This window comes from Artemia franciscana, chromosome 16, assembly GCF_032884065.1.
Source record: "Artemia franciscana chromosome 16, ASM3288406v1, whole genome shotgun sequence".
In the NCBI taxonomy this organism is placed as follows: Eukaryota; Metazoa; Arthropoda; class Branchiopoda; order Anostraca; family Artemiidae; genus Artemia; species Artemia franciscana.
This window is the reverse complement of record NC_088878.1, coordinates 33,494,278-33,521,320: the sequence shown is the minus strand read 5'-3', so window position 1 is coordinate 33,521,320 and position 27,043 is coordinate 33,494,278. Positions and strand designations below refer to the sequence as shown.

The following is a 27,043-nucleotide window of genomic DNA, read 5'->3' as shown; positions in this document are numbered from 1 at the left end:
TCATCAAATCGCAGGATTTCGCTTGAAATCGCAGAAGTGCTGAAAGGACTGAAGTTGCCGAAATTTAAACAATCTGGGACGTGGAATATTAATTAGGTAGCCTAGAACTTAGGCTATGTTCTTATTTAGGGATGGATTGGTGCAAACTACCGATGTAAAGGAGGATTAGTTGTGCCTTGCAGCTATTGAAGAATAGAAGCAAGTGAACTTTCTCTCCTTGCCTTCAGACCGAGTAAACAAATCTGATCCTTAATCTATACATAGTAGTCTATGCCCTAGGGATCACAAGATAGTAAAACTCTAGTTTAGCTACTCTTTTGCCGTCTTGAAAAGGCGTTAGGTTAAGAAAACTAAACTTTCAGGGATGGGTCTCCAGAGTGAAGTATGTCCTGGGAAGGTATTTCTTACCTCCACTTTGTCTCTCAAGAGGGCAGTGACTTTTGTTTACCTTATAAATCTTTTTGTGTTATAAAAGTGAAACCTTGTAAAATAGATCTTTTGTTGAAATTAAGGACAAGGAAACTGGGTAAACTTATAGCAAACAGTATTACTGGCTTTTGTATAAACTGAATATACCACTTGATGCCTTTTTTTATATTCTTTACAAATATAATAATTGCTTCTACCAGAAATTCAGATTTAAGCACTTTTTGACCTCTATAAATGACCTAAATATGGGGTATAAAAAAGGCTTAAAACATTGGTCTCAAACTTTATAACATTGGACTCAAACTTACTGTTTCATTATAAATCCATTTTTTAATGTTATATTATCCACAAGCACTGATTTTCCACAATTGAATTGGATAAATAAATTTTATCAATGTTATGGCATTTTCTTCTTCCTTGTTGCCAAAAATTTCAATTAAAGCATGTGTTTTCTGTTGTTTTTTACAATATAATGGGATATTTGAAATTACAAATCCGTAATAGTTTAGAAACAAATTTGGGCTATATATTTGCACATCAGGGGGGGGGGGTAAAGCATAGCATACATTAAATATGTAAACTAGCCATTGCTGTATTTAATATAGTTAAATTTATAGCAAACAGTATAACTGGCATTTGTAATAGCGGCTTTCATATTTTTGACCAAAAACCCATGCTTTTATTAAAAATTCAATGTCAAGGAAGAAGAGAACACCATAACATTGATAAAGTTTATTTATCCAATTTAATTATGGAAAATCACTGCTTGTGGATAATATAACATTAACAAAATGGATTTATAATGAAACAGTAAAATTTGAGTCCAATGTTTTAAAGTCTGAGACCAATGTTTTAAGCCTTTTTTATAACCCATATTTAGGTCCTTTTTAAGAGGTCAAAAAGTGTTTAAATCTGAATTTCCAGTAGAAGCAATTATTATATTTGTAAAGAGCATAAAAAAGACATCAAGTGGTATATTCACTTTATACAAAAGCCAGTAATACTGTTTACTTTAAAATTAACCAGAAACTGTTTCTAGCTTCATAACCTTGCTCAATCCCAGTTTATTAGATTTCAGAAGTGCAAATAAATTTCCTGAATTTACAGTTTGTTTGTTTTTTAGCAAGGAAGATCTAAAACTTCTTGATGAAATATCAGAAATGTTTAAGCATAGTAATGGATTGGCTGAGGGTTTGAATAACTGCATCAGACAAGTCACAGAAAAAAATTAATTAATTTTCAAGCAAAATATTGTTGAATTTTGTGCAGGTACTACTAATCTCAGTAAATATATCACAGTTCATATAATTGACTTACCAATAAAGTGAACACACCACTGGATGCCTTTTATATACTCTTTATGAATATAATAATTGCTTCTATTACAAATTCAAATTTAAGCAATTTTTGAGCTCTTAAAATGACAAATTTTCAATTAAAGTACAAGTTATTGGTTGTATTTTGACAAAATAATACTATGTTTTCTTGGTCATCTTTAATAATATAATACCTTATTTTCTCAGTACCAAAATTGTTTACAGTTAGGTAAGACTATGTTGGGTTAGGTTGAATATAGGAATACAGGAAAATCTGGGGTGAAGTTAGAATTTTCAGGGATATTCTGGGAAAGCTTGTTTTTTTCAAATGATAGGTTGAAAAAATCTGAAGGATTAAATATGTTCAGTTAAAAAAAATAAACTTCTGAAGCAACATAGGCTTACAATGCTGAAATTGTTGAAATTTTAAAAATCTGGGTTAAATTCTAGTTAATTGACTTCTCACTATCTTGGAAAGGGTTTTGGTTAGGAAAATGAAACTTTCAGGGATGGGTCTACAGGCTAAAGTATGTCCCAGGAAGGTATTTTGAAGTACCTAACTCTACTCCTTCTCCCTCTAGAGGGCCCTTACCTTTGATAACCTTTAAAAATATGTGTGTTACAAAAGTGAAACCTTGCAAAATAGATCTTATGCTTAATTAAAGTACAACAAAATCGTTTTCAGCTTCATAGCTTTGCTCAATCCCAATTTATAAGGTTTTAAAGATATGCAAATACATTTCCTAAACTAAAAAAAACAAAAAACACTGATATGGCTCAAAATTCTACTCAAATAACAGGAATTGCATTTTCAGAACTAAAGGCTGAGAAAAAGCAACTAGTAACTAAAAATTCAGGTAAAATGTTGTTATGTCAAAATTTCAATATGTATAGACATGTCATGTAGGCAAATTTCAAGGCCCTCTAGCAGAAGAAGGAGTGGAAGTGGGTACTTCAAAATGCCTTCCCAGGACATACTTTAGCCTGTAGACCCATCCCCAAAAGTTTCATTTTCCTAACCTAAACCCTATCCAAGATAGCAAGAAGTCAATTGACTAGAATTTTACCAAAATCTTGAATGTGGAATATTATTCAGGTAGCCTAGAACTTAATATTGTGTTTTCTCAGTGCCAAAATTATTTATAGTTAGGTTAAACTAGGTTGGGTTTGGTTGAATAGAGGGATTGGGTTAGGTCAAAAAGAGCTTAAATTTAAATTTGTGATGGAAGTGATGATTATATTAGTAAAGAGCATAAAAAAGGCATTGAGTTTTATGTTTACTTCACTGGTAAGTTAATTATATGAACTGTGATACAATTAAATTAATCTCATGTTTGTAGCCAATAGATTTGCTTCATTGTCAATGATTGCCATGATGCCCCATATCTTGTATATGAAATACTCATGCCACCTTATTCACTTATGTTGATCCTATACAAGCATGTCCCTTCTCTAGACTCTAGAAGAATCAGCATAAAATATCTATGCCCACTTTTCCAGAGGTACTTCCTTGCCAAGATAAGTGTTCCAAATTTAGGAGCTATTTCAGTGCAAAGCACATCAAAATCTTGCACCAGGACAGACATGCTGTTTTGCCCTTTAGGTCTGTATAAAGCACCTTATTGTGCATAGGGTTGCTCTTACTCTGTATTTTATAGAAACCATATTTGACCACCCAACTGCAACCAATTACCTTATCTTGTAAATAAAACAAAGTAAGTTGACAAATCCATACCTTGAATTCATGGACTGCTCTCTTGGCCTCTCCAATGATTTCAGAATAGTTTTTTTTTGATTGCAGCTCCCACTTCTTCTTCTTCTTCTAAAGGAAAGTGTCAGAAAACTTGTGAATGATGTTGCTTCTAACTTCAAGGAACTGGACTACATTTGCAGGGATGATTTTTTTTTACCAAACTGGATGCATACCTTTCAAGTGATTATCTCCCTTTAAACCAAACACATCTGGGAATAGCTGTAAGAAATTCAACATTAAAACTCAAAAATGCTCAAGAGTCAAGCAATACCATTGATATCTCTTTACTGTCTTGTCAAAAATACTAGTCCTGATCAAACAGATAAAAGACCATTTTAAGTTTGAAGATGAAATCTTTGATATTATGACTTTGGATAAACCAATACAGTAAATTGGAAGCCAAAATCTCCAAGGCCACTGTTTGCAAGATTTTCTGTTTTAAATGAAAAAGTGTTGCCTCCAGAAGAGACATGTAGAATGGAGGTCACAAGTAATGACTTACAAATACAACGTAGAAACAATAGGGAAAGTTTTTTCAAGACAATGGAAATTATTTATGTAGATATTTCGGCCCTATGTCCAAGGGCCGTCTTCAGCACAATACAATACTATATATATATATAAAAGAACTTACATCAAATTGTGAGAATTAAAACTGAATATAAAAACACTTATTAAAACAATTTTTTTTAAAAATATAGCCCTAGCATCCTTACTTCAGCGAAGTTAAACCAGGACTGGCGAAAAGAATGAAATGAAGAAATATAAACTCATTCAAACTAAAGAGAATAAAATGATTAGATGCAATTTCTTAAAGCTAATCTTGCTTGTTTAGCAGCCTGTCCCAAAGGCCTTTTCGTAGTTGGTTCAGTACTATTATAAATTGGTTTAGTAAAATATTTTGTTAGATCATTTTTAATTAAATTTGAGTATAAAGAATTTAGTGAGTATTCCCCCAAGTCCCTGTTCAAAGAAATATTTTTATTGATTTTGAGATTAATTTCAATTGATTCTCGAACCACCTGTTTTATTCCCAAATCATTACTAATGAGTGAAGAGTTTTCAAAAAGTATCATGTGGGACGGATTATTAAAAATATGCCAACCTAGAGCAGAATCAAAGGAATTGTTGGAACCATTTGAAATTAAGGCCTTGTCTATGTCATTTTTATGCTGATGTAACCTTTTGTCTAGATTCTGATGGGTCCTGCCAACATAGTATTTTCCGCAATCACAGGGTATTTGATAGACCCCTCTTTGGCGAGTAAATGGGGTCTTATCTTTACCCGAATTTAAGAAATTGATGATTTTAAAATTATTAGTAAAAACTACGTACAGATTATTTTTTGTGCAAATATTTTTTAATTTTGTTGTAATCTTTGGGATATACGGAAGATAGACAATATTTGAGGGCTTATCAATAGCCTCACACTGTGAAGTATCTTCTTCGATTTTACAAGAATGTCTTTTTATTCTACGGCTAATTATTTTATTTACAAAAGGAATGGGGTATCCATTACCAAAAAGAATATCTATGATAAAATTTATTTCTGCATTTATATATGAATGGGAGCAAATATTTAGGGCACGATCAATGAGGGAAATTACAACTGCTCTTTTAACTTGTGGGGGGTGATTTGAATTAAAGTGAAGATATCTATTGTTTTTCTATCGAAAAGGCCTTTGAGACAGGCTGCTAAACAAGCAAGATTAGCTTTAAGAAATTGCATCTAATCATTTTATTCTCTTTAGTTTGAATGAGTTTATATTTCTTCATTTCATTCTTTTCGCCAGTCCTGGTTGAACTTCGCTGAAGTAAGGATGCTAGGGCTATATTTTTAAAAAAAATTGTTTTAATAAGTGTTTTTATATTCAGTTTTAATTCTCACAATTTGATGTAAGTTCTTTTATATATATATATAGTATTGTATTGTGCTGAAGACGGCCCTTGGACATAGGGCCGAAATATCTACATAAATAATTTCCATTGTCTTGAAAAAACTTTCCCTATTGTTTCTACGTTGTATTTGTTTGTTATGGAAAGGCAGTGTGGTCTTCGTCGCTATTTTCGTCTAGCTTATGGGGAGCAGTTGACCTATGATATCTTTTATTTTATTAGTCTAGGTAAAAAACATGCTAATATTATCAATCAACAAAAATTTTTAGAATCCTGTAGAAAGGAAAACCTTATTCCAAAGTCTTTAAGATATAAATTACATTTAAATACCCGAAAAGAAGCGCAATTTGCCCATACACTACAGTTAAAAACCCTAGTCCATATTATTAAGGACAAAAAACAGAAACGACATATTATTTCTTCAGAGAGAAAATCGTTGGAAACTTTTTTGCTGGAAAACCTGTCCACCGTTGATTTTGCTCAAGTTGTTAGATTAGAAAGGAATTTGTTTAGCCACGATTTTCGCTTGTCCAAGGAACGCCTCTAAAAAAAATTAGAGGGCTTACGAAATGAATCTTCGATGAGAAACCGTATTTATTCTCCAAGATTCACTCCTGGGCCTGCTATCGTTAACCTCTCTTCTAAAACATTGGAACCCCAGGAAATCGAAACACTAGAAAAAGGTCCAAAATTTTCTTTCCTACCGAAACAGGTTCCTGTGGCAGATATAGTTTCCTCTCTAGAGTCCGCTTTGCATAAACACTATCCTTCTGTCTCTAACCCGGATGAAGTTAGATCTGGTCTAATAAATATCCTCTATAATAGCCAAAAAAAGTTTAAGCCTCCTACTAATTCCACACCAGAAAATCTGCATGACATAAAAATACTATCTAATCTCCGAAAAGATCCTTCTATTATAATAACTAAAGCAGACAAAAGCAATTCACTTGTTGTCATGAATACAACAGACTATGACAACAAAATTTTTTCGCATTTAAATGACACAATTACATATCAAACAATAACTCATGATCCTACTGATCAGTTCACTAATAATATTATAAATGAATTAAAGCAGCTAAAACAAAATGGTAAAATCACCCCACAACTATACAATAAATTTTTTCCCCGTGGTAGTTTCTGTCCTAAACTCTACGGTTTACCAAAAATACATAAACAGGGTATTCCCTTAAGACCTATTGTGGCTTGTACTAAAGCTCCCGCTGCCAATATTGGAAAATGGCTTTGTGCAGCTTTCAAACCTTTATTGTATTCTCAAAATTCCTATATTCATAACTCGGCAGATTTGATTAAAAAACTTAGCAACACAAGTATTTCAGAAAACACAATAGTTAGTAGTTTCGACATTGTTTCCATGTACACAAATATAGATGTAACTATTTCAGAGGAATTATTAAAAAACAAAATAGAAGAAAATTACCACTTGATCGAGACTTCAGCGACAGGAATTGATTGTGAAGTTTTAATGACTCTTGTTAAAATTTGTAATAAGTTTTCTATGTATTTTCAATTTCGCGATTCTTTTTATCAGCAAAAAAATGGATTACCCATGGGGGCACCTTTATCCGGGCTACTAGCAAATATTTACGTCGAGAATCTTGAGAATTGGGCATTGAATTCTTATTTTCTAAAACATGTCTATTGGGGTCGTTATATGGATGACGTAATTTCACTTTGGAATTATGGGGAAGCTGAACTTCGGGGCTTCTTAGATCATCTTAACACTTATGACCGAAATTTGCAGTTCACCCTTGAAGTTGAAATTGAAAATAAACTACCGTTTTTAGATGTATTAATTATTCGTAAAGCTGATGAACTGGATTTTACTATATATCGAAAGCCAACACAAAACAATAGATATCTTCACTTTAATTCAAATCACCCCCCACAAGTTAAAAGAGCAGTTGTAATTTCCCTCATTGATCGTGCCCTAAATATTTGCTCCCATTCATATATAAATGCAGAAATAAATTTTATCAGAGATATTCTTTTTGGTAATGGATACCCCATTCCTTTTGTAAATAAAATAATTAGCCGTAGAATAAAAAGACATTCTTGTAAAATCGAAGAAGATACTTCACAGTGTGAGGCTATTGATAAGCCCTCAAATATTGTCTATCTTCCGTATATCCCAAAGATTACAACAAAATTAAAAAATATTTGCACAAAAAATAATCTGTACGTAGTTTTTACTAATAATTTTAAAATCATCAATTTCTTAAATTCGGGTAAAGATAAGACCCCATTTACTCGCCAAAGAGGGGTCTATCAAATACCCTGTGATTGCGGAAAATACTATGTCGGCAGGACCCATCAGAATCTAGACAAAAGGTTACATCAGCATAAAAATGACATAGACAAGGCCTTAATTTCAAATGGTTCCAACAATTCCTTTGATTCTGCTCTAGGTTGGCATATTTTTAATAATCCGTCCCACATGATACTTTTTGAAAACTCTTCACTCATTAGTAATGATTTGGGAATAAAACAGGTGGTTCGAGAATCAATTGAAATTAATCTCAAAATCAATAAAAATATTTCTTTGAACAGGGACTTGGGGGAATACTCACTAAATTCTTTATACTCAAATTTAATTAAAAATGATCTAACAAAATATTTTACTAAACCAATTTATAATAGTACTGAACCAACTACGAAAAGGCCTTTGAGACAGGCTGCTAAACAAGCAAGATTAGCTTTAAGAAATTGCATCTAATCATTTTATTCTCTTTAGTTTGAATGAGTTTATATTTCTTCATTTCATTCTTTTCGCCAGTCCTGGTTGAACTTCGCTGAAGTAAGGATGCTAGGGCTATATTTTTAAAAAAAATTGTTTTAATAAGTGTTTTTATATTCAGTTTTAATTCTCACAATTTGATGTAAGTTCTTTTATATATATATATATAGTATTGTATTGTGCTGAAGACGGCCCTTGGACATAGGGCCGAAATATCTACATAAATAATTTCCATTGTCTTGAAAAAACTTTCCCTATTGTTTCTATGTTGTATTTGTTTGTTATGGAAAGGCAGTGTGGTCTTCGTCGCTATTTTCGTCTAGCTTATGGGGAGCAGTTGACCTATGATATCTTTTATTTTATTAGTCTAGGTAAAAAACATGCTAATATTATCAATCAACAAAAATTTTTAGAATCCTGTAGAAAGGAAAACCTTATTCCAAAGTCTTTAAGATATAAATTACATTTAAATACCCGAAAAGAAGCGCAATTTGCCCATACACTACAGTTAAAAACCCTAGTCCATATTATTAAGGACAAAAAACAGAAACGACATATTATTTCTTCAGAGAGAAAATCGTTGGAAACTTTTTTGCTGGAAAACCTGTCCACCGTTGATTTTGCTCAAGTTGTTAGATTAGAAAGGAATTTGTTTAGCCACGATTTTCGCTTGTCCAAGGAACGCCTCTATAAAAAATTAGAGGGCTTACGAAATGAATCTTCGATGAGAAACCGTATTTATTCTCCAAGATTCACTCCTGGGCCTGCTATCGTTAACCTCTCTTCTAAAACATTGGAACCCCAGGAAATTGAAACACTAGAAAAAGGTCCAAAATTTTCTTTCCTACCGAAACAGGTTCCTGTGGCAGATATAGTTTCCTCTCTAGAGTCCGCTTTGCATAAACACTATCCTTCTGTCTCTAACCCGGATGAAGTTAGATCTGGTCTAATAAATATCCTCTATAATAGCCAAAAAAAGTTTAAGCCTCCTACTAATTCCACACCGGAAAATCTGCATGACATAAAAATACTATCTAATCTCCGAAAAGATCCTTCTATTATAATAACTAAAGCAGACAAAAGCAATTCACTTGTTGTCATGAATACAACAGACTATGACAACAAAATTTTTTCGCATTTAAATGACACAATTACATATCAAACAATAACTCATGATCCTACTGATCAGTTCACTAATAATATTATAAATGAATTAAAGCAGCTAAAACAAAATGGTAAAATCACCCCACAACTATACAATAAATTTTTTCCCCGTGGTAGTTTCTGTCCTAAACTCTACGGTTTACCAAAAATACATAAACAGGGTATTCCCTTAAGACCTATTGTGGCTTGTACTAAAGCTCCCGCTGCCAATATTGGAAAATGGCTTTGTGCAGCTTTCAAACCTTTATTGTATTCTCAAAATTCCTATATTCATAACTCGGCAGATTTGATTAAAAAACTTAGCAACACAAGTATTTCAGAAAACACAATAGTTAGTAGTTTCGACATTGTTTCCATGTACACAAATATAGATGTAACTATTTCAGAGGAATTATTAAAAAACAAAATAGAAGAAAATTACCACTTGATCGAGACTTCAGCGACAGGAATTGATTGTGAAGTTTTAATGACTCTTGTTAAAATTTGTAATAAGTTTTCTATGTATTTTCAATTTCGCGATTCTTTTTATCAGCAAAAAAATGGATTACCCATGGGGGCACCTTTATCCGGGCTACTAGCAAATATTTACGTCGAGAATCTTGAGAATTGGGCATTGAATTCTTATTTTCTAAAACATGTCTATTGGGGTCGTTATATGGATGACGTAATTTCACTTTGGAATTATGGGGAAGCTGAACTTCGGGGCTTCTTAGATCATCTTAACACTTATGACCGAAATTTGCAGTTCACCCTTGAAGTTGAAATTGAAAATAAACTACCGTTTTTAGATGTATTAATTATTCGTAAAGCTGATGAACTGGATTTTACTATATATCGAAAGCCAACACAAAACAATAGATATCTTCACTTTAATTCAAATCACCCCCCACAAGTTAAAAGAGCAGTTGTAATTTCCCTCATTGATCGTGCCCTAAATATTTGCTCCCATTCATATATAAATGCAGAAATAAATTTTATCAGAGATATTCTTTTTGGTAATGGATACCCCATTCCTTTTGTAAATAAAATAATTAGCCGTAGAATAAAAAGACATTCTTGTAAAATCGAAGAAGATACTTCACAGTGTGAGGCTATTGATAAGCCCTCAAATATTGTCTATCTTCCGTATATCCCAAAGATTACAACAAAATTAAAAAATATTTGCACAAAAAATAATCTGTACGTAGTTTTTACTAATAATTTTAAAATCATCAATTTCTTAAATTCGGGTAAAGATAAGACCCCATTTACTCGCCAAAGAGGGGTCTATCAAATACCCTGTGATTGCGGAAAATACTATGTCGGCAGGACCCATCAGAATCTAGACAAAAGGTTACATCAGCATAAAAATGACATAGACAAGGCCTTAATTTCAAATGGTTCCAACAATTCCTTTGATTCTGCTCTAGGTTGGCATATTTTTAATAATCCGTCCCACATGATACTTTTTGAAAACTCTTCACTCATTAGTAATGATTTGGGAATAAAACAGGTGGTTCGAGAATCAATTGAAATTAATCTCAAAATCAATAAAAATATTTCTTTGAACAGGGACTTGGGGGAATACTCACTAAATTCTTTATACTCAAATTTAATTAAAAATGATCTAACAAAATATTTTACTAAACCAATTTATAATAGTACTGAACCAACTACGAAAAGGCCTTTGAGACAGGCTGCTAAACAAGCAAGATTAGCTTTAAGAAATTGCATCTAATCATTTTATTCTCTTTAGTTTGAATGAGTTTATATTTCTTCATTTCATTCTTTTCGCCAGTCCTGGTTGAACTTCGCTGAAGTAAGGATGCTAGGGCTATATTTTTAAAAAAAATTGTTTTAATAAGTGTTTTTATATTCAGTTTTAATTCTCACAATTTGATGTAAGTTCTTTTATATATATATATAGTATTGTATTGTGCTGAAGACGGCCCTTGGACATAGGGCCGAAATATCTACATAAATAATTTCCATTGTCTTGAAAAAACTTTCCCTATTGTTTCTACGTTGTATTTGTTTGTTATGGAAAGGCAGTGTGGTCTTCGTCGCTATTTTCGTCTAGCTTATGGGGAGCAGTTGACCTATGATATCTTTTATTTTATTAGTCTAGGTAAAAAACATGCTAATATTATCAATCAACAAAAATTTTTAGAATCCTGTAGAAAGAAAAACCTTATTCCAAAGTCTTTAAGATATAAATTACATTTAAATACCCGAAAAGAAGCGCAATTTGCCCATACACTACAGTTAAAAACCCTAGTCCATATTATTAAGGACAAAAAACAGAAACGACATATTATTTCTTCAGAGAGAAAATCGTTGGAAACTTTTTTGCTGGAAAACCTGTCCACCGTTGATTTTGCTCAAGTTGTTAGATTAGAAAGGAATTTGTTTAGCCACGATTTTCGCTTGTCCAAGGAACGCCTCTATAAAAAATTAGAGGGCTTACGAAATGAATCTTCGATGAGAAACCGTATTTATTCTCCAAGATTCACTCCTGGGCCTGCTATCGTTAACCTCTCTTCTAAAACATTGGAACCCCAGGAAATTGAAACACTAGAAAAAGGTCCAAAATTTTCTTTCCTACCGAAACAGGTTCCTGTGGCAGATATAGTTTCCTCTCTAGAGTCCGCTTTGCATAAACACTATCCTTCTGTCTCTAACCCGGATGAAGTTAGATCTGGTCTAATAAATATCCTCTATAATAGCCAAAAAAAGTTTAAGCCTCCTACTAATTCCACACCGGAAAATCTGCATGACATAAAAATACTATCTAATCTCCGAAAAGATCCTTCTATTATAATAACTAAAGCAGACAAAAGCAATTCACTTGTTGTCATGAATACAACAGACTATGACAACAAAATTTTTTCGCATTTAAATGACACAATTACATATCAAACAATAACTCATGATCCTACTGATCAGTTCACTAATAATATTATAAATGAATTAAAGCAGCTAAAACAAAATGGTAAAATCACCCCACAACTATACAATAAATTTTTTCCCCGTGGTAGTTTCTGTCCTAAACTCTACGGTTTACCAAAAATACATAAACAGGGTATTCCCTTAAGACCTATTGTGGCTTGTACTAAAGCTCCCGCTGCCAATATTGGAAAATGGCTTTGTGCAGCTTTCAAACCTTTATTGTATTCTCAAAATTCCTATATTCATAACTCGGCAGATTTGATTAAAAAACTTAGCAACACAAGTATTTCAGAAAACACAATAGTTAGTAGTTTCGACATTGTTTCCATGTACACAAATATAGATGTAACTATTTCAGAGGAATTATTAAAAAACAAAATAGAAGAAAATTACCACTTGATCGAGACTTCAGCGACAGGAATTGATTGTGAAGTTTTAATGACTCTTGTTAAAATTTGTAATAAGTTTTCTATGTATTTTCAATTTCGCGATTCTTTTTATCAGCAAAAAAATGGATTACCCATGGGGGCACCTTTATCCGGGCTACTAGCAAATATTTACGTCGAGAATCTTGAGAATTGGGCATTGAATTCTTATTTTCTAAAACATGTCTATTGGGGTCGTTATATGGATGACGTAATTTCACTTTGGAATTATGGGGAAGCTGAACTTCGGGGCTTCTTAGATCATCTTAACACTTATGACCGAAATTTGCAGTTCACCCTTGAAGTTGAAATTGAAAATAAACTACCGTTTTTAGATGTATTAATTATTCGTAAAGCTGATGAACTGGATTTTACTATATATCGAAAGCCAACACAAAACAATAGATATCTTCACTTTAATTCAAATCACCCCCCACAAGTTAAAAGAGCAGTTGTAATTTCCCTCATTGATCGTGCCCTAAATATTTGCTCCCATTCATATATAAATGCAGAAATAAATTTTATCAGAGATATTCTTTTTGGTAATGGATACCCCATTCCTTTTGTAAATAAAATAATTAGCCGTAGAATAAAAAGACATTCTTGTAAAATCGAAGAAGATACTTCACAGTGTGAGGCTATTGATAAGCCCTCAAATATTGTCTATCTTCCGTATATCCCAAAGATTACAACAAAATTAAAAAATATTTGCACAAAAAATAATCTGTACGTAGTTTTTACTAATAATTTTAAAATCATCAATTTCTTAAATTCGGGTAAAGATAAGACCCCATTTACTCGCCAAAGAGGGGTCTATCAAATACCCTGTGATTGCGGAAAATACTATGTCGGCAGGACCCATCAGAATCTAGACAAAAGGTTACATCAGCATAAAAATGACATAGACAAGGCCTTAATTTCAAATGGTTCCAACAATTCCTTTGATTCTGCTCTAGGTTGGCATATTTTTAATAATCCGTCCCACATGATACTTTTTGAAAACTCTTCACTCATTAGTAATGATTTGGGAATAAAACAGGTGGTTCGAGAATCAATTGAAATTAATCTCAAAATCAATAAAAATATTTCTTTGAACAGGGACTTGGGGGAATACTCACTAAATTCTTTATACTCAAATTTAATTAAAAATGATCTAACAAAATATTTTACTAAACCAATTTATAATAGTACTGAACCAACTACGAAAAGGCCTTTGAGACAGGCTGCTAAACAAGCAAGATTAGCTTTAAGAAATTGCATCTAATCATTTTATTCTCTTTAGTTTGAATGAGTTTATATTTCTTCATTTCATTCTTTTCGCCAGTCCTGGTTGAACTTCGCTGAAGTAAGGATGCTAGGGCTATATTTTTAAAAAAAATTGTTTTAATAAGTGTTTTTATATTCAGTTTTAATTCTCACAATTTGATGTAAGTTCTTTTATATATATATATAGTATTGTATTGTGCTGAAGACGACCCTTGGACATAGGGCCGAAATATCTACATAAATAATTTCCATTGTCTTGAAAAAACTTTCCCTATTGTTTCTACGTTGTATTTGTTTGTTATGGAAAGGCAGTGTGGTCTTCGTCGCTATTTAAGTAATGACTTATATCACCAAGCTTTAATGGGGAGATGCCCAAGTTCAAGACCTATCAGTTGAGTAGTACTGGATGAAGATACTTGGTCTGAAGATTTGCAATTGCAAAATCAAATACCCAGTACTGTGGAAGTGTATATTGCTGATCTTCTTGTTTTTTGTTTTTTTTTTAGCAATGAACAAGCTGAGCATTTTCTTAGTCTCCTGAAATTAATAAAAAAAAGACATCCAAAATAGTTGTGAGAGTCAACCTTATTTGACTTATTTTGGTCAACTACTGGTTGAAAAATAAAGATAAAACTTCTTCAACTGTCAACATACCAAAAGCTGTGGCTTGCTTCAGTACAAAGGCAAATATTACAAGTAATGAGGTGCTGGGTATGACACTTAATTTAACGTTTTTATGCATTCTGGTTAGTGTAACCAGATTTTCTTGCATAAATATTTGAATTGCCTGCTCACCCCTGCTTTTGAAAATCTTTTTATTTTTAATATAGACCATCATGATCATAATACAAGAAAAGCTGATAACTTAACTCATGAGTTTAGGATTGCTACTGGGGCATCTTTTGTGATTCGCCATTATGGTCCCCATGTTTGGAATATTTTGCCCAAGGGTGTGAAAAATGTGCCTAGTCTTCCGGCTTTCAAGTCACGGGTAAAGAATCGTCAGTAATTTTGATGTAAGGCCCATTCCAGGTTGGCATTCTATTCAAGGCATTTCCCTGATTTACTTGCTGTTAGTTTTTTCTGTTAATTTTTTTTCTGTCTTCTTCTTCTCTTTTTCCCCTTTCTCTTTTTTTCCTTTCTTCCTTCATCAGTTGAGTTTCTTTTGTATTGAGTAGTGTGATACGAATGTGGTTTTAATTAGCTGAGGGTGATTACCTTGCTTGCCCTTACAAGCTTATTGCCTTTCTTGGCAGGCAAATAGTGTTTGTTTTCTTTTCTTAATAAATAAATGTATATCTGTAAATGTATGTCTGGAAAAGATTTTATGTTAATTGTTATCTAAAGTAAAAAGATAACAATTTGATATTGTGCTCTGCTTTTCATATAAGTTCTTTGGAAATCTAGGGTAAAATATCCCTTTTTTCTAGGAAGAAATCAGACCTAACAACAAGGAATTTTAGGGAAAATTGCTGTGAAAACAGGGAGAATTGAAATAGAATAGTAAAAGCACTGCCTAGAAGTCAAACAACATTGGTCACAGTCAGTAATTGGATGGGTGACTGTCTGGGAACACCAGGTGCTGTTTATATTTTTTTTGGCACTTATGGCGCTATACCAAGTGGCATATAGCAATTGCAATTTCTGCTTGTCTGTCTGTCCCAGTTTTGCTAGTTTGGGCACTTGCAGATATGGTAGAATGTCAAAATTTGGCTGGTATATCAGGGACCAGATTAAATTAGAAATATTCGTTTCCCCGATTCTACCATCTGAGGGGGAGTGGGGGGACAGTTAATTGTGAAAAACTAGAAAAAAGAGGTATTTTTAACTTGCATATGGGTGATTGGATATTGATGAAATTTTATATTTAGAAGGTTATTGTGTCTTAGAGATTTTATTTTAAATCCTGTCTGGATCCAGTGATATTGAGGAAATTCGAGGGGGCAACCTGAAATATCGGAAAATGATTAGAGTGGAGAGATCAGGCTTAACTTGGTGGGAAAGGTAATCACAAGTCATAGATACATGATTGACATAACTGTAACAGATGCGCTTCTTTGGGGGAGTTGGGTGGCTTAACTCGGAAAAATTAGAAAAAATAAGGTATTTTTAAATTATGAACAAGTGATTAAATGTTCATGAAATTTGATTTAGAAAGACCTTGTAACTCAGACCTCTTATTTTAAATCCCAACCAGATCCAGTGTCATTGGGGGGAGAAACCAGAAATCTTGGAAAATGCTTAGAGTGGAGAGACCAGGATGAAACTTGTTGGGAAGATTTAGAACAAGTCCTAGATACATGATTGACTTAAAATAGACTGGATCCGCTCTCTGTGGGGAATTTGGTGGGGGTACCTAATTTGGTAATTTGGAAAAATTAGAAAAAATTAGGTATTTTTAACTTACAAAAAGGTGATTGGATCTTAATGAAATTTAATATTTAGAAGGATCACGTGTCTCAGAGCTCTTATTTTAAATCCTGACTGGATCTGGTGACATTGGGGGGGGAGCTGGAGGAGGAAACTAGAAATCTCGGACAATGCTTAGAGTGGAGAGATTGTGATGATGGTTGGTTGGAAGAATAAGCACAAAGCCTAGATACGTGATTGACATAATCAGACTGTACTGGCTCTCTTTGGGGGAGTTGGGGGGGATTTGGAAAAATTGAAAAAATTATATATTTTTAAGTTACAAATGGGATATCAGATCTTAATGAAATTTGACATTTAGAAAGATCTCGTGTCTCAGAGCTCTTATATTAAATCCCGACTGGATCCGGTGACATTGGTGGGAATTGGGAAGAGAAACCAGAAATCTTGGAAAATGCTTAGAGTGTAGAGATCAGGATGAAACTTGGTGGGAAGAATGAGCACATTTCCTAGATACGTTATTGACATAATCAGACCAGATTTTTTCTCTTTGGAGGAGTTGGGGGGAATTTGTAGCTTTGGGCGCTTCAGATAACCTATGACAATGAAAGTTGGTGGGCATATTAGGGACCAGACTAGATTAAATTAGAAATAGTCTCTTCCCCGATTTGACCGTCTGAGGGGGGGGGAATGTGCAAACAAGATAGTTGAGAAGAATTTCATTTGCCTATAAAGCAAATGAGTGTTTTTCTTAAGTATGGCTTGTGGCCGAGGGGTATGATTCTTGGTTAGGGTGCAAGAGGTCTTGGGTTTGGATCCTGGACCATTTCGTTTTTTTCATGAAGGAGATCCAAAACTAGATACATGATCAATATAGCAATCACTGAAAGCTGGTAGGTATATTAGGGACCCAACCAGATTAATTAGAAATAGTCAATTCCCCAATTTCACCATCTGGGGGGCAGTGGAAGAATGGTTAATTTGGAAAAATCAGAAAAAATGAGGTGTTTTTAACTTACAAACAGGTTACCAGATCTTAAAGAAGTTTGATATTTAGAAGGACCTCATGTCTCAGAGATCTTAATTTAAATCCTGACTGGATCCAGTGCCATTAGGGGGTTTTGGAGGGGGAAACTAGAAACCTTGGAAAACACTTAGAGTGGAGAAGTTTTAATGAAACTTAGTGGGAAGAAGCTCTTGGGTCTTCTGACTTTGCCACAAGTGCCATATTTTTATTGTGATTTTTTCCTAAGTAAAATAATACTCTGAAACAAACTTGTTTCCTTATTTTCATACCACCAAGCTGGTTATTTGCTTTTTTTTTTTGTTCATTTCAGGTGCAATAGGCTATCTGGGATCTACTGAATACTAGGGATATTTTGAGATGGAAACATGTTAAAAAAAAAATTCTTACTTCATAATATGCAGAATAATTGCAGTTACCGCATTTTGCTTGCAGCTCTACTATATTTTACCCCCCTCTCCAATCTTAAGAACAGCAAAGAGCATTTAGTTAAGACTTCCAGAACAATGTGCATCTATATTGTCAAACCAGCAGGTAGTTTTTCAGAAGTTGCTAATAGTGTTAACCTGATTTTTTCCGAGGTTTTTGGGGTCCTTTAAAGAAATATAAGATGGGTTTGATTGGATAAAATTGATTTTAATTCTGACATTGAGAAAAAAGGGGAGGTTATCAAGGACAATAAATGGTTGAAGAAAAGTATGATTGCATTGATTATATTAGTACGAGTTTTGTTTTTAAAATGATCTGTTGAAGATTTTAGCTGTAAATTTTCAATTATTTTATGGTCTTGAGAAGGAATATGGAATGTTAATCATGCATCTGTTGATTTGTTTCTTTTTTAAGTTAGACTTAGTTTTCTGTTCATTTTGACTTTCACTTGTTCATTAAGACTCGCTCCACATCATTTGAACTATTATTTGATTTTTTTCTGGTATTGCTTAGTTTAATGTTGGTTTTCAATTTTACTGAAAAAGTTTTTTTTCAAGTGAATTCCTGATGGTTTCGACTTAATTAGATTAACAACACTACACTGGAATAGTTACTCCATTTCAATTACCAATCCAATTATAGAAAAAAGATTGAGAAAGGTAAAATCAAAAGAAAATTATGAGAAGTGTTTGAAAAATACTTTTAGAAACGCATTTTTTCATTCTGCTTTAAAAATGAGCTATACTTTGAACATTCTATGATTTTTGCAAAAGATCAAAATAGATCCTAAAGTTAATTGAGGTGTGAATTGAGTCTGGTGCTCTTGTATAAAAGTTGATGGTGCAGAAGCCATCAACCATTGGGAAAAAGGCTACACAAACACTAGCTTTTAGTAAATAAATCCCTGTGGTATATATTATTTTACTCAATTTTGACTAAACTTGCAGATCTCCAGATTGCTCTCCAGATCACTTAGCCCTTTTTGATGAAGTAGCCTTAGGCTCCACAGTAAACTTTTTACTTTTATCATTTAGGGAGGCAGTTGAAATTAAAATTATATACATAAAGACCTCAATTTGAAACAGGGCACTGTTTATTTTTTTGGAAGTCCAATTTATTACAATTTAATGCAAAGTTGTGTATTTCCTAATTTTTAAAACTAAATCAATTAGTAACATAAATGCAATTTAGGTCAGTGGATAGGGTTTAATAATTTTGGAAATGCAAGTAAGCATGCCAGCACTAAACCCTTAAGGTCCAAAACAGCAGTTCTGGTCTCCATTCCATGACCCTTTAGCCAGGATGTAAAGGTGTAAAGGTGTACACCTTTACATAATCTCCAACTGAAAGCAGCAAAAGTTCTTCAGTCTACCACCCATATTTCTGTTGAACTTCTGAAGATTAAAGATATTCATACATTACACCTCTCTTTCATTGCGTTTCAGTATTTCCGTGGAGACCTTCCATCAAGTTTTTCCGGGCTTTTTGAAATTGTTCGAAATGTCAGTCCTTATGAAACTAGAAACAAGGATGATGTGCTAGTGCCATCCACCCCTGCAGTGCGCTCGGACTTTGGTCTGATAGTTGCTGTCGGACGTGCCTGGAATTCCATTCCTGTTGGGATTCGACGGTCCTGTACCATAGGATCCTTCAAGAAACGGTTGAAGAATTTTTTAATAAAAAAAAAATAAATTAAATTATAATATTGATCAGTTATTTATATTGTTTAGTTATCAAGATTTAATTTATTTATTTAATTATTTAGATTGAATTTATTTATGTAGATTTGGGTGGTGTGAGTGTTGGATCCTCGATGTATATATATTTTTTTATTTTTATTTATTTTTTGTAAGTAGGTCGTGCGGAGACCGGTTGTACTCGGGTGAGGATTGGTGAGTAGACTCTAAATATATTTTAAGTGTGAATGTAATTAATAGTTATTTATGTTTTGTTTTGTTGTTTTTTTTTTCCCCAAATAACGGGCCATTGAGCCCTTTGGGATATTTTTTGTTTATAAATGGATGGATATTGGTAATAAAAGGAACTTGGAACTTGGAAGTGCCCTATACTTGTAGCGTGACCAGACGAGGACGCCTCACCTGGCATCTAGAAGACTACATATGGTTGACTCCCATTTGTCACGATCTTGTGCCAACTCTTCAGCAAACCGGAGCCAGCAGCTCTCCCACTTTCTGCCAAATCTTCGAAATCCGCCATCGGGGTTGAGTTTGTTTTTGACAGTTGCCCACCAATTCTTTAATTGACTGTCAGGTCGCCTGCGCCAATCTGGCAATGGGGCAGCTAGAAGTACTTGCTTTATGATGCCGTTATTGGGTCTTCTAAGCACATAACCAAGCCAACGCAGTCTTCTCTGTTTGACAATCGTGGCGGTTTGATTTTACAGCAGTGGTGGTGCATATCAACATTTGAGATTCTGTCGGATTATCGAATCTTCAGGATTTTTCGTAGACAGCAGCGATCAAAGACTTCCAATTCATGGACATGAAGTGCCTTCAGCGGCCAAGTTTCGACTGCATAAAACAGGACAGATCTAACAGCCGCTTTATATATAGATAATTTTGTCTTCATGCTGATCTCCCGCTGGTTCCTCAAATGGCGGCAGAGTTGTGAGAAGACAGCCTGGGCTTTATTTATTCTGTTCTGTACGTCCAGGTCGCAGCCTCCATGAGGGTTATTACTGAGCCAAGATAAATGATGCTATCAATTTCTTTCCAACTCTTGTCTGTAAAGAACAAGGTGATAATCCAACTGTATATTTAGATCCATGACTTTAGTTTTGGCCGTGTTGATCTTCATACCCAGTAGCTGAGAGAAATGTGCAGTTTTATTTAACATTGCTTGGGCAGTTGCTGGATCAGCAGCAAGAGTGTCGATGTCATCCGTGTTGTCCAGGTCAGACACATTAATCCCCGATCCCATAACAACACCATCAAAACTTGAGAATGTCCTTTTTAGAATCCAATCTATACAGTAGTTAAACAAAACAGGGCACAATGTACACCCCTGTTTCGCACTGCTTTCTACATTGAAGGGCTCAGCTTCTCCGTCCAGCACTCTTACGATCGATCTGCAATGTTCGTAGTAGGCTTTCAACAACTCCAAGAATTCAACTGGCATACCGTCTTCCACATGATTCGCCAAAGGTTTCCGTGGGTTACTGAGTCAAACGCTGCCAAAAAATCAAAGAATATGTTAAATATGGGGAGATTGTAACGTTTGCACTGTTGAAGAATAAGGCGAAGAGTGAAGATCTGGTCACTGCACCCTCTCCCTGTTCATAACCCGTATTGATTTTCACGTTTTCGCTCATTCCTTGCTTCTTTGAACCTTTTAAGCAAAATTATCGCAAATACTTTGGTAGCCATATCTATGAGTGATATCCCTCGGTAGTTACGGCTGTCGTATTTGTCCCCCTTTTTAAATACTGGGATTATCACTGACACCTTCCAATCAAACGGGAAGGTCTTCTTCTCCCATATCAGACTGAAGAGGGTTTCTAGCTGCTGCGCTTTAACGTGTGGTGAGAGGCCTTGTAAACCTCAGGAGGGAGACCATCTTCTCTAAGTGACTTATTGTTTTTTAGCTGTTTTATCACGCTTAGGATCTCTGAAGCTGAAGGTGGTGCCATGTCGGCTTCATATGGTGGTCTTTTAGCTGTTGGTGGCAGCAATGGGGTTGCATCTTGCCCATCTGTATTTGTAATTAATGAGGTTTTTAAAGTGATTCTTCCAATGATCAAGTTTACCTTGCACATCAAGGAACATGCTTCCTTGAGCGTCTTTTAGAGGACCAGCGATAGGTGACTTTTTTCCAGTTACTTCTTTGAGGGTTCTATACAGGATTCTCGTATCATTATTTCTGGCAACTTTTTCCATCTCTATAGCAACCTCATCCCAAAATTGTTGGTGGTCCTGACGCAAGTTGGATTTAACCTGTTTACGTAGCACCTTTTTTATTGCAATTGATGCGTTTGATGCCTGTCGCCTAGCCTCGATTAGCTTTACAGTTTTCTCAGACATAAATTTTCATCGTCATAGCCGATAACTTCAGCAACCATCTTTTCCGTGGTGTTGCGGAATTTTCTCCATTGGTTGGTAGGGTCTTTATCGCAGTCTGTCTGGCTCGCAAACCGGTTCTGTAACTTCAGGCAAAAGTCTTCTTTCACTGTTTGGATTTTCATTTTCTCCACGTCTAATTTCCTTTTTAGGGGGGTTTTCTCTTCCTCGCGCTCAACTTCTAGAATATTTTCGCACCTACAAGCGTATGATCCCTCCCAGGTTTTGACCCCGTGCATGCCCCTCTATAAGCTCGAGAATCAATGACTGAGGAGCGCCAACGCTAACGGATCAATATATGTTCAATTTGGGCAGCTGTGGAGCCATCGTTTGAGCGCCAAGTTAACCTTTGAGAGGGTTTGTGTTGGAACATTGTGTTGGTGATGAAAAGGTTATGAGATCTCGCGAACTGGAGATCTCACTGGAGTCTATCACCGTTGGCCATATGTGAAAGGACCAAAAATATCGCGAACATTGGGGTCTGTTAGGCCAACCCGTGAGTTCCAGTCACCCGCTAGAATTAGGAAGTCTCGTTTAGAGCATTTCGGCATTGTAATTTCCAGATCAGATTAGAATGAGTCTTTATCAGCATTCGTTGCCACTCTCGTTGGTGCGTAGACAGTAATGATAGAAAAGTTGAATAATCTTCCTTAAGTTTTAGTCTGGCTATTCTCGGGTTCACTGGATCCCATGCAAGAAGAGCTTTTTGCGCACGGCGCCCTATCATAAATCTGACTCCATGGTCACCAGATCCATCATGCGCACCAGAGCTGAGAAATAAGTAAGAGTTGTCGGAATCACGGACTGGCATGGTTTCTTCAGACACTCCATTCAATCTTGTCTCTGATAGACAAAGAACATCTGCTTGGTAACAATTCATTTCTATAGCCATCACTAGCCTTGTTGATTCATGCTTCACGGATCTCACATTCCAGCTATAGACTCGGAATTCATACTTCTGTAGATTTATTTCGCAGGGAATAGCTCGCACACTTTTTGATCTCACTGCTATTCCAGAGAGCGAGATCGCGTCACTTGAAACCGGGGACGCCGTAGCAGGCACTATATTTCTGGGACTATTAATTTCTTCATAGATGTTTCATGGGAATTTATTTAACCGACGGGTCCCCTCCCCCGTCGGCCCCTCCTCCTTTTTCAACCGGGCTTGGGACCGGCTATGGGGGAGTTAATTGTACTGGGAGGCTGACAGCCAACAACCCTTTGCTTTTGCAGACCCTTTGTGCTTATCTTCCCTAGATTTCTCCTGGTACTCATTTAGAGCTGGATTGACTCCGCCTGATATTACAGAGTCACGCCACTGACCGCATCCCAAACCAAATAACTGACCGCGCTGGAAATTGAATATGCCCCCCTTGTACAAAGTATTTCCAATCATGCATGCTAACCACTTAGCTAGGACAGCTAATTTTGCCTAAGATATGTAAATTTTGACTGGTCTTTCATTTTTATGGCACATGTTATTAACCAAGTGGCATATAATGATCGCAATTTCTGTTAGTCTGTCGGTTCTGCTTTTGCTAGTTTGGATACTTCCAGATAAGCTAGGTTGAAGAAAGTTGGTAAGCGTATCAGGGACCAGACGAGGTTAAATTAAAAACAGTCTCTTCCCCGATTCGACCATCTGAAGGGGGGGGAGCAAGCAAACAAGATAGTTGAGAAGAATTTTATTTGCCGATAAAACAAATGCTTGCTCTTCTTAAGTATGGCTTTTGGTCTCGGGGTATGATTCTCACTTAGCGTGTGAGAGGTCTCAGGTGCAAATCCTGAACCACCCAAATTTTTACATGAAGAAGATCCAAAACTAAATACGTGATCAACATAGCAATCAATGAAAGTTTACAGACATATCAGGCACCCGACCCGATTAAACCATCAATGTTCGCTTCCCCGATCTGACCATCTGGGGGGGGGGACAGACGGTTAATTCGGAAAAATTAGAAAAAGTGAGGTATTTTTAACTTAGAAACAGGTTATCCGATCTGAATGAAATTTGATATTTAGAAGGACCTCGTGTCTCAAAGCTCTTGTTTTGAATCCTGGCCAGATCCGGTGACATTGGGGGGAGTTGGAGAGAGGAATTGGAAATCTTGGAAAATGCTTAGAGTGGAGAGATCGTAAAGAAACTTGACGCGAAGAAGCTCCTGGCTCTTCTGACCTCGCGATAAGTGCCATATGAGCTCTTGGCTCTTGTTTTTGCTTGATTTTTATTCAATCTTTCTCTGTTTTTGTACTGTGCTTGCTTCAAAAAGTTACTTTGTGCATTTGTATATGCATTTTTTCTTTCCGTTTTTTTTTTGTAATGATGACAAATTGGTAGAGGTTGTTGCTGATATATCAGCTTTGTCTTTTTATTGTCTTTTTTCCACTGGCTCAAAAAATCCTTGTTTCTGTTTATGAATTATATTAGTAGACTTTTTTTCCTTTGTATTCTTCTTTTTTTTAATATCAATGTCATTTTATGGTCAAGCTCCCTACATTAAAAAGTAGCTTTTGAAAATAATTGGATGCATCTAACTAAGTCTAAGTTTTAATTACACTTCTTATTTCAGAGTTGAAAGTAGATCTACTGTTTTGCTATAAGAAGTTCACAAGGAAGGTCAATATGTTATCTTTTGTTAACATTTCTAGTATTTGTGGAGAATCAGGAAAAAATCAAGTTTGTGAGATTCTGGTGCCTCACCCAGTTCATTTGTTTGTTGATGAGCATTATGCAAGTTTTCAAGACTTCAAAAATGATGGCTTATCCTTAATGAATAATTTAAATAATGTTCATCCAAGACCTCTTTTGAAGGCAAAGCCAGTGATTATGTTACAGAAACTACCTAGAAGTGTTATAGATGAAGTGGCAGCTGGTATCTGGCGATGCAATATTTGTGGAAAAATTGAAAACTGTTATTTGATGTTAGACCTCCATGAGAGCACTGGATGTGAGAAATTATCACCAATTGAGTGTGATAAATGTCCTTCAGTAATTAAAGATTATTCTGACTTTGCGTCACATTTTGTCGAACATCAACTTGGACATGCTAGGAAGTGCCCAATCTGTTTACAGGAAAATATTTGTGACCCTAAAGAGCATTTACTTTTGAAGGGACATTTTTCCAAAAATACAACTTGGCTTGAGTCACCTGTTATTTCATCAGTGGCTAGTATACTATCGTTAGATTTAGGACCCAGTCGCCATTCAAATTCTTCACATTATGGCTCGACTTCTAGCGATATAAAAAAAGTATATTCATGCCATCCAAAGAGCTGCAAAAAGACCAACCGGTTGAAAACTTCCAAGAAACGGTTTTTAAACCAGTCAGCAAGTAATAGTAGTGAAGCATACCAACAAAAAATATATAAGAACAAAATTTCAAATAGTGGCAGTTTGCCTCTTCAATCAAGGTATCAGAATGGTGATCGACCATACAAATGCAAAGTATGCAATAAAAAGATATCTAATTTATCAAACTTTACTGTTCACATGAGGTTACACACTGGCGAAAAACCATACGCATGCAAAATATGCAACAAAACATTTGCTGAAAAGCCTGTTTTGACTATTCACATGAGGTTACACACTGGTGAAAAACCATATGAATGTAAAATATGTAACAAAAAATTTTCTCAAAGGCCTCATTTGATTAGTCACATTAGATCTCACAGTGGTGAAAAACCATACCAGTGTAAAATATGCAATAAAAAATTTCCATACAGCAGTAGTTTAAAAGTTCATATGCGGTCGCACAATGGCGAAAAACCATACAAATGTAAAATATGTAGCCAAAGTTTCACTCAAAACAGTCATTTGATTAGACATACAAAGGGACACTCTGGGGAAAAACCATACCAGTGTAGTATATGCAATAAAAGCTTTTCATCCAACCAGTCTTTGACTGCGCACAATAGGATACACAATGGGGAAAAACCATACGAGTGTAAAATATGTAATTCAAAATTTTCATGGAACCACATGACTACTCATATGAGATCACACAATGGCGAAAAACCATACGAATGTAAAATATGCAACAAAAGATTTCCCCGAAATGAATCTTTGACTCTTCACATGAGGGTACACACTGGCGAAAGACCATTTGCATGTAAAATATGCAACAAAAATTTTTCTCAAAGGCCTCATTTGATTAGTCACATTAGGTCTCACAGTGGTGAAAAACCATACCAGTGTAAAATATGCAATAAGAATTTTTCATACAGCGGTGGTTTAACTGTTCATATGCGGTTGCACAATGGTGAAAAACCATACAAATGTAAAATATGTAATCAAAGTTTCACTCAAATAAATCATTTGAATAATCATACAAAGACACACTAGAGAAAAACCATACTGGTGTAATACATGCAATAAAAGCTTTTCCGGCAAATATACTTGAATCGAGCACAAAAGAACACACAATTGTGAAAAACCATACAAGTGTAAAACATGTAATTCAAAATTTTCATGGAACTATTTGACCAAGCTTATGAGATCACGCAATGGCAAAAACCATACTAATGTAAAATCTGCAATTAACAGTTTAATCGAAGGCCTCATTTGACTATCAATAGGCTATGTGATAAGGTATTTAGTCAAAAGCCTTCTTTGATTAGCCATAATAGATCCCATAGTTGTGAATACTGCAATAATGATACTAAAAGAACCATTTCAGGATATTTGGACCAGTAGGGTATAAAAAAATATAGATAATGAAAATTTTCTTTTTGAATTTTCACTTCATGGGTGTTGACAGAATATACAGTGGCACATGAGCTTTAAAAAAAAATTAATTTTTTTTCAAAAAATGGAATTTGAAGAGATATGAAAAATGTCTTATTAACTTTTGTTTCAGAGTATGGTCTTAATCAACTAATCTCTATAAGTGAATTTATCCAATCTAAGTCAACAGTCCAATATTGGCTCCTAAAAAGGTATATTCATAATACAAGCTGGAAGGAGGGAAACAGAGGGCAACATACCCCTCCCCCTGAATTGATTACCTTCCCAACATAAGCAGAAGCAATATATAAGCTGTTGCTCTGACTTTAGATATAAAGAAAACTGTATAGTCTCCAAATGACTAAATTTGTTTGTATGTATGGGAATCCGTACACACAATGTTTTTTTCTGCGCATTTTTTTCAGTTTTTAATGTGACTGTTATATATGCATTTCAGACGTTTTAAATCATAATAAAAAATTTTAA

The 27,043-nt window shown here is 34.8% G+C and overlaps 2 protein-coding genes across 10 annotated transcripts in view; one reads left to right on the top strand and one right to left on the bottom strand.

Annotated features, from left to right (window-relative positions):
- The window catches only part of LOC136037366 (mediator of RNA polymerase II transcription subunit 4-like), a 63,433-nt gene that overhangs the window by 34,925 nt on the left and 1,465 nt on the right, over nt 1–27,043 (bottom strand). Inside the window, exon 2 of the mRNA XM_065720087.1 lies at nt 3,481–3,717. Coding sequence (XP_065576159.1) covers nt 3,481–3,491 — 11 coding nt within the window. The 5' untranslated portion in view covers nt 3,492–3,717. The remainder of the gene's footprint in view (nt 1–3,480; nt 3,718–27,043) is intronic.
- Nucleotides 3–27,043, top strand: LOC136037365 (zinc finger protein ZFP2-like). 9 transcript variants are annotated; one of them, XM_065720076.1, is made up of 4 exons: nt 3–96; nt 15,366–15,514; nt 19,615–19,650; nt 24,405–27,043. In XM_065720076.1, the coding sequence occupies exons 2-4, from the start codon at nt 15,490–15,492 to the stop codon at nt 26,174–26,176; spliced, it is 1,833 nt and encodes a 610-aa protein (XP_065576148.1). In that variant the 5' UTR covers nt 3–96; nt 15,366–15,489; the 3' UTR covers nt 26,177–27,043. The 9 variants fall into 9 exon arrangements, with proteins under 9 accessions (XP_065576148.1, XP_065576154.1, XP_065576150.1 ...); XM_065720078.1 differs by having other exon boundaries at nt 25–198; XM_065720081.1 differs by having other exon boundaries at nt 50–96; nt 15,370–15,514.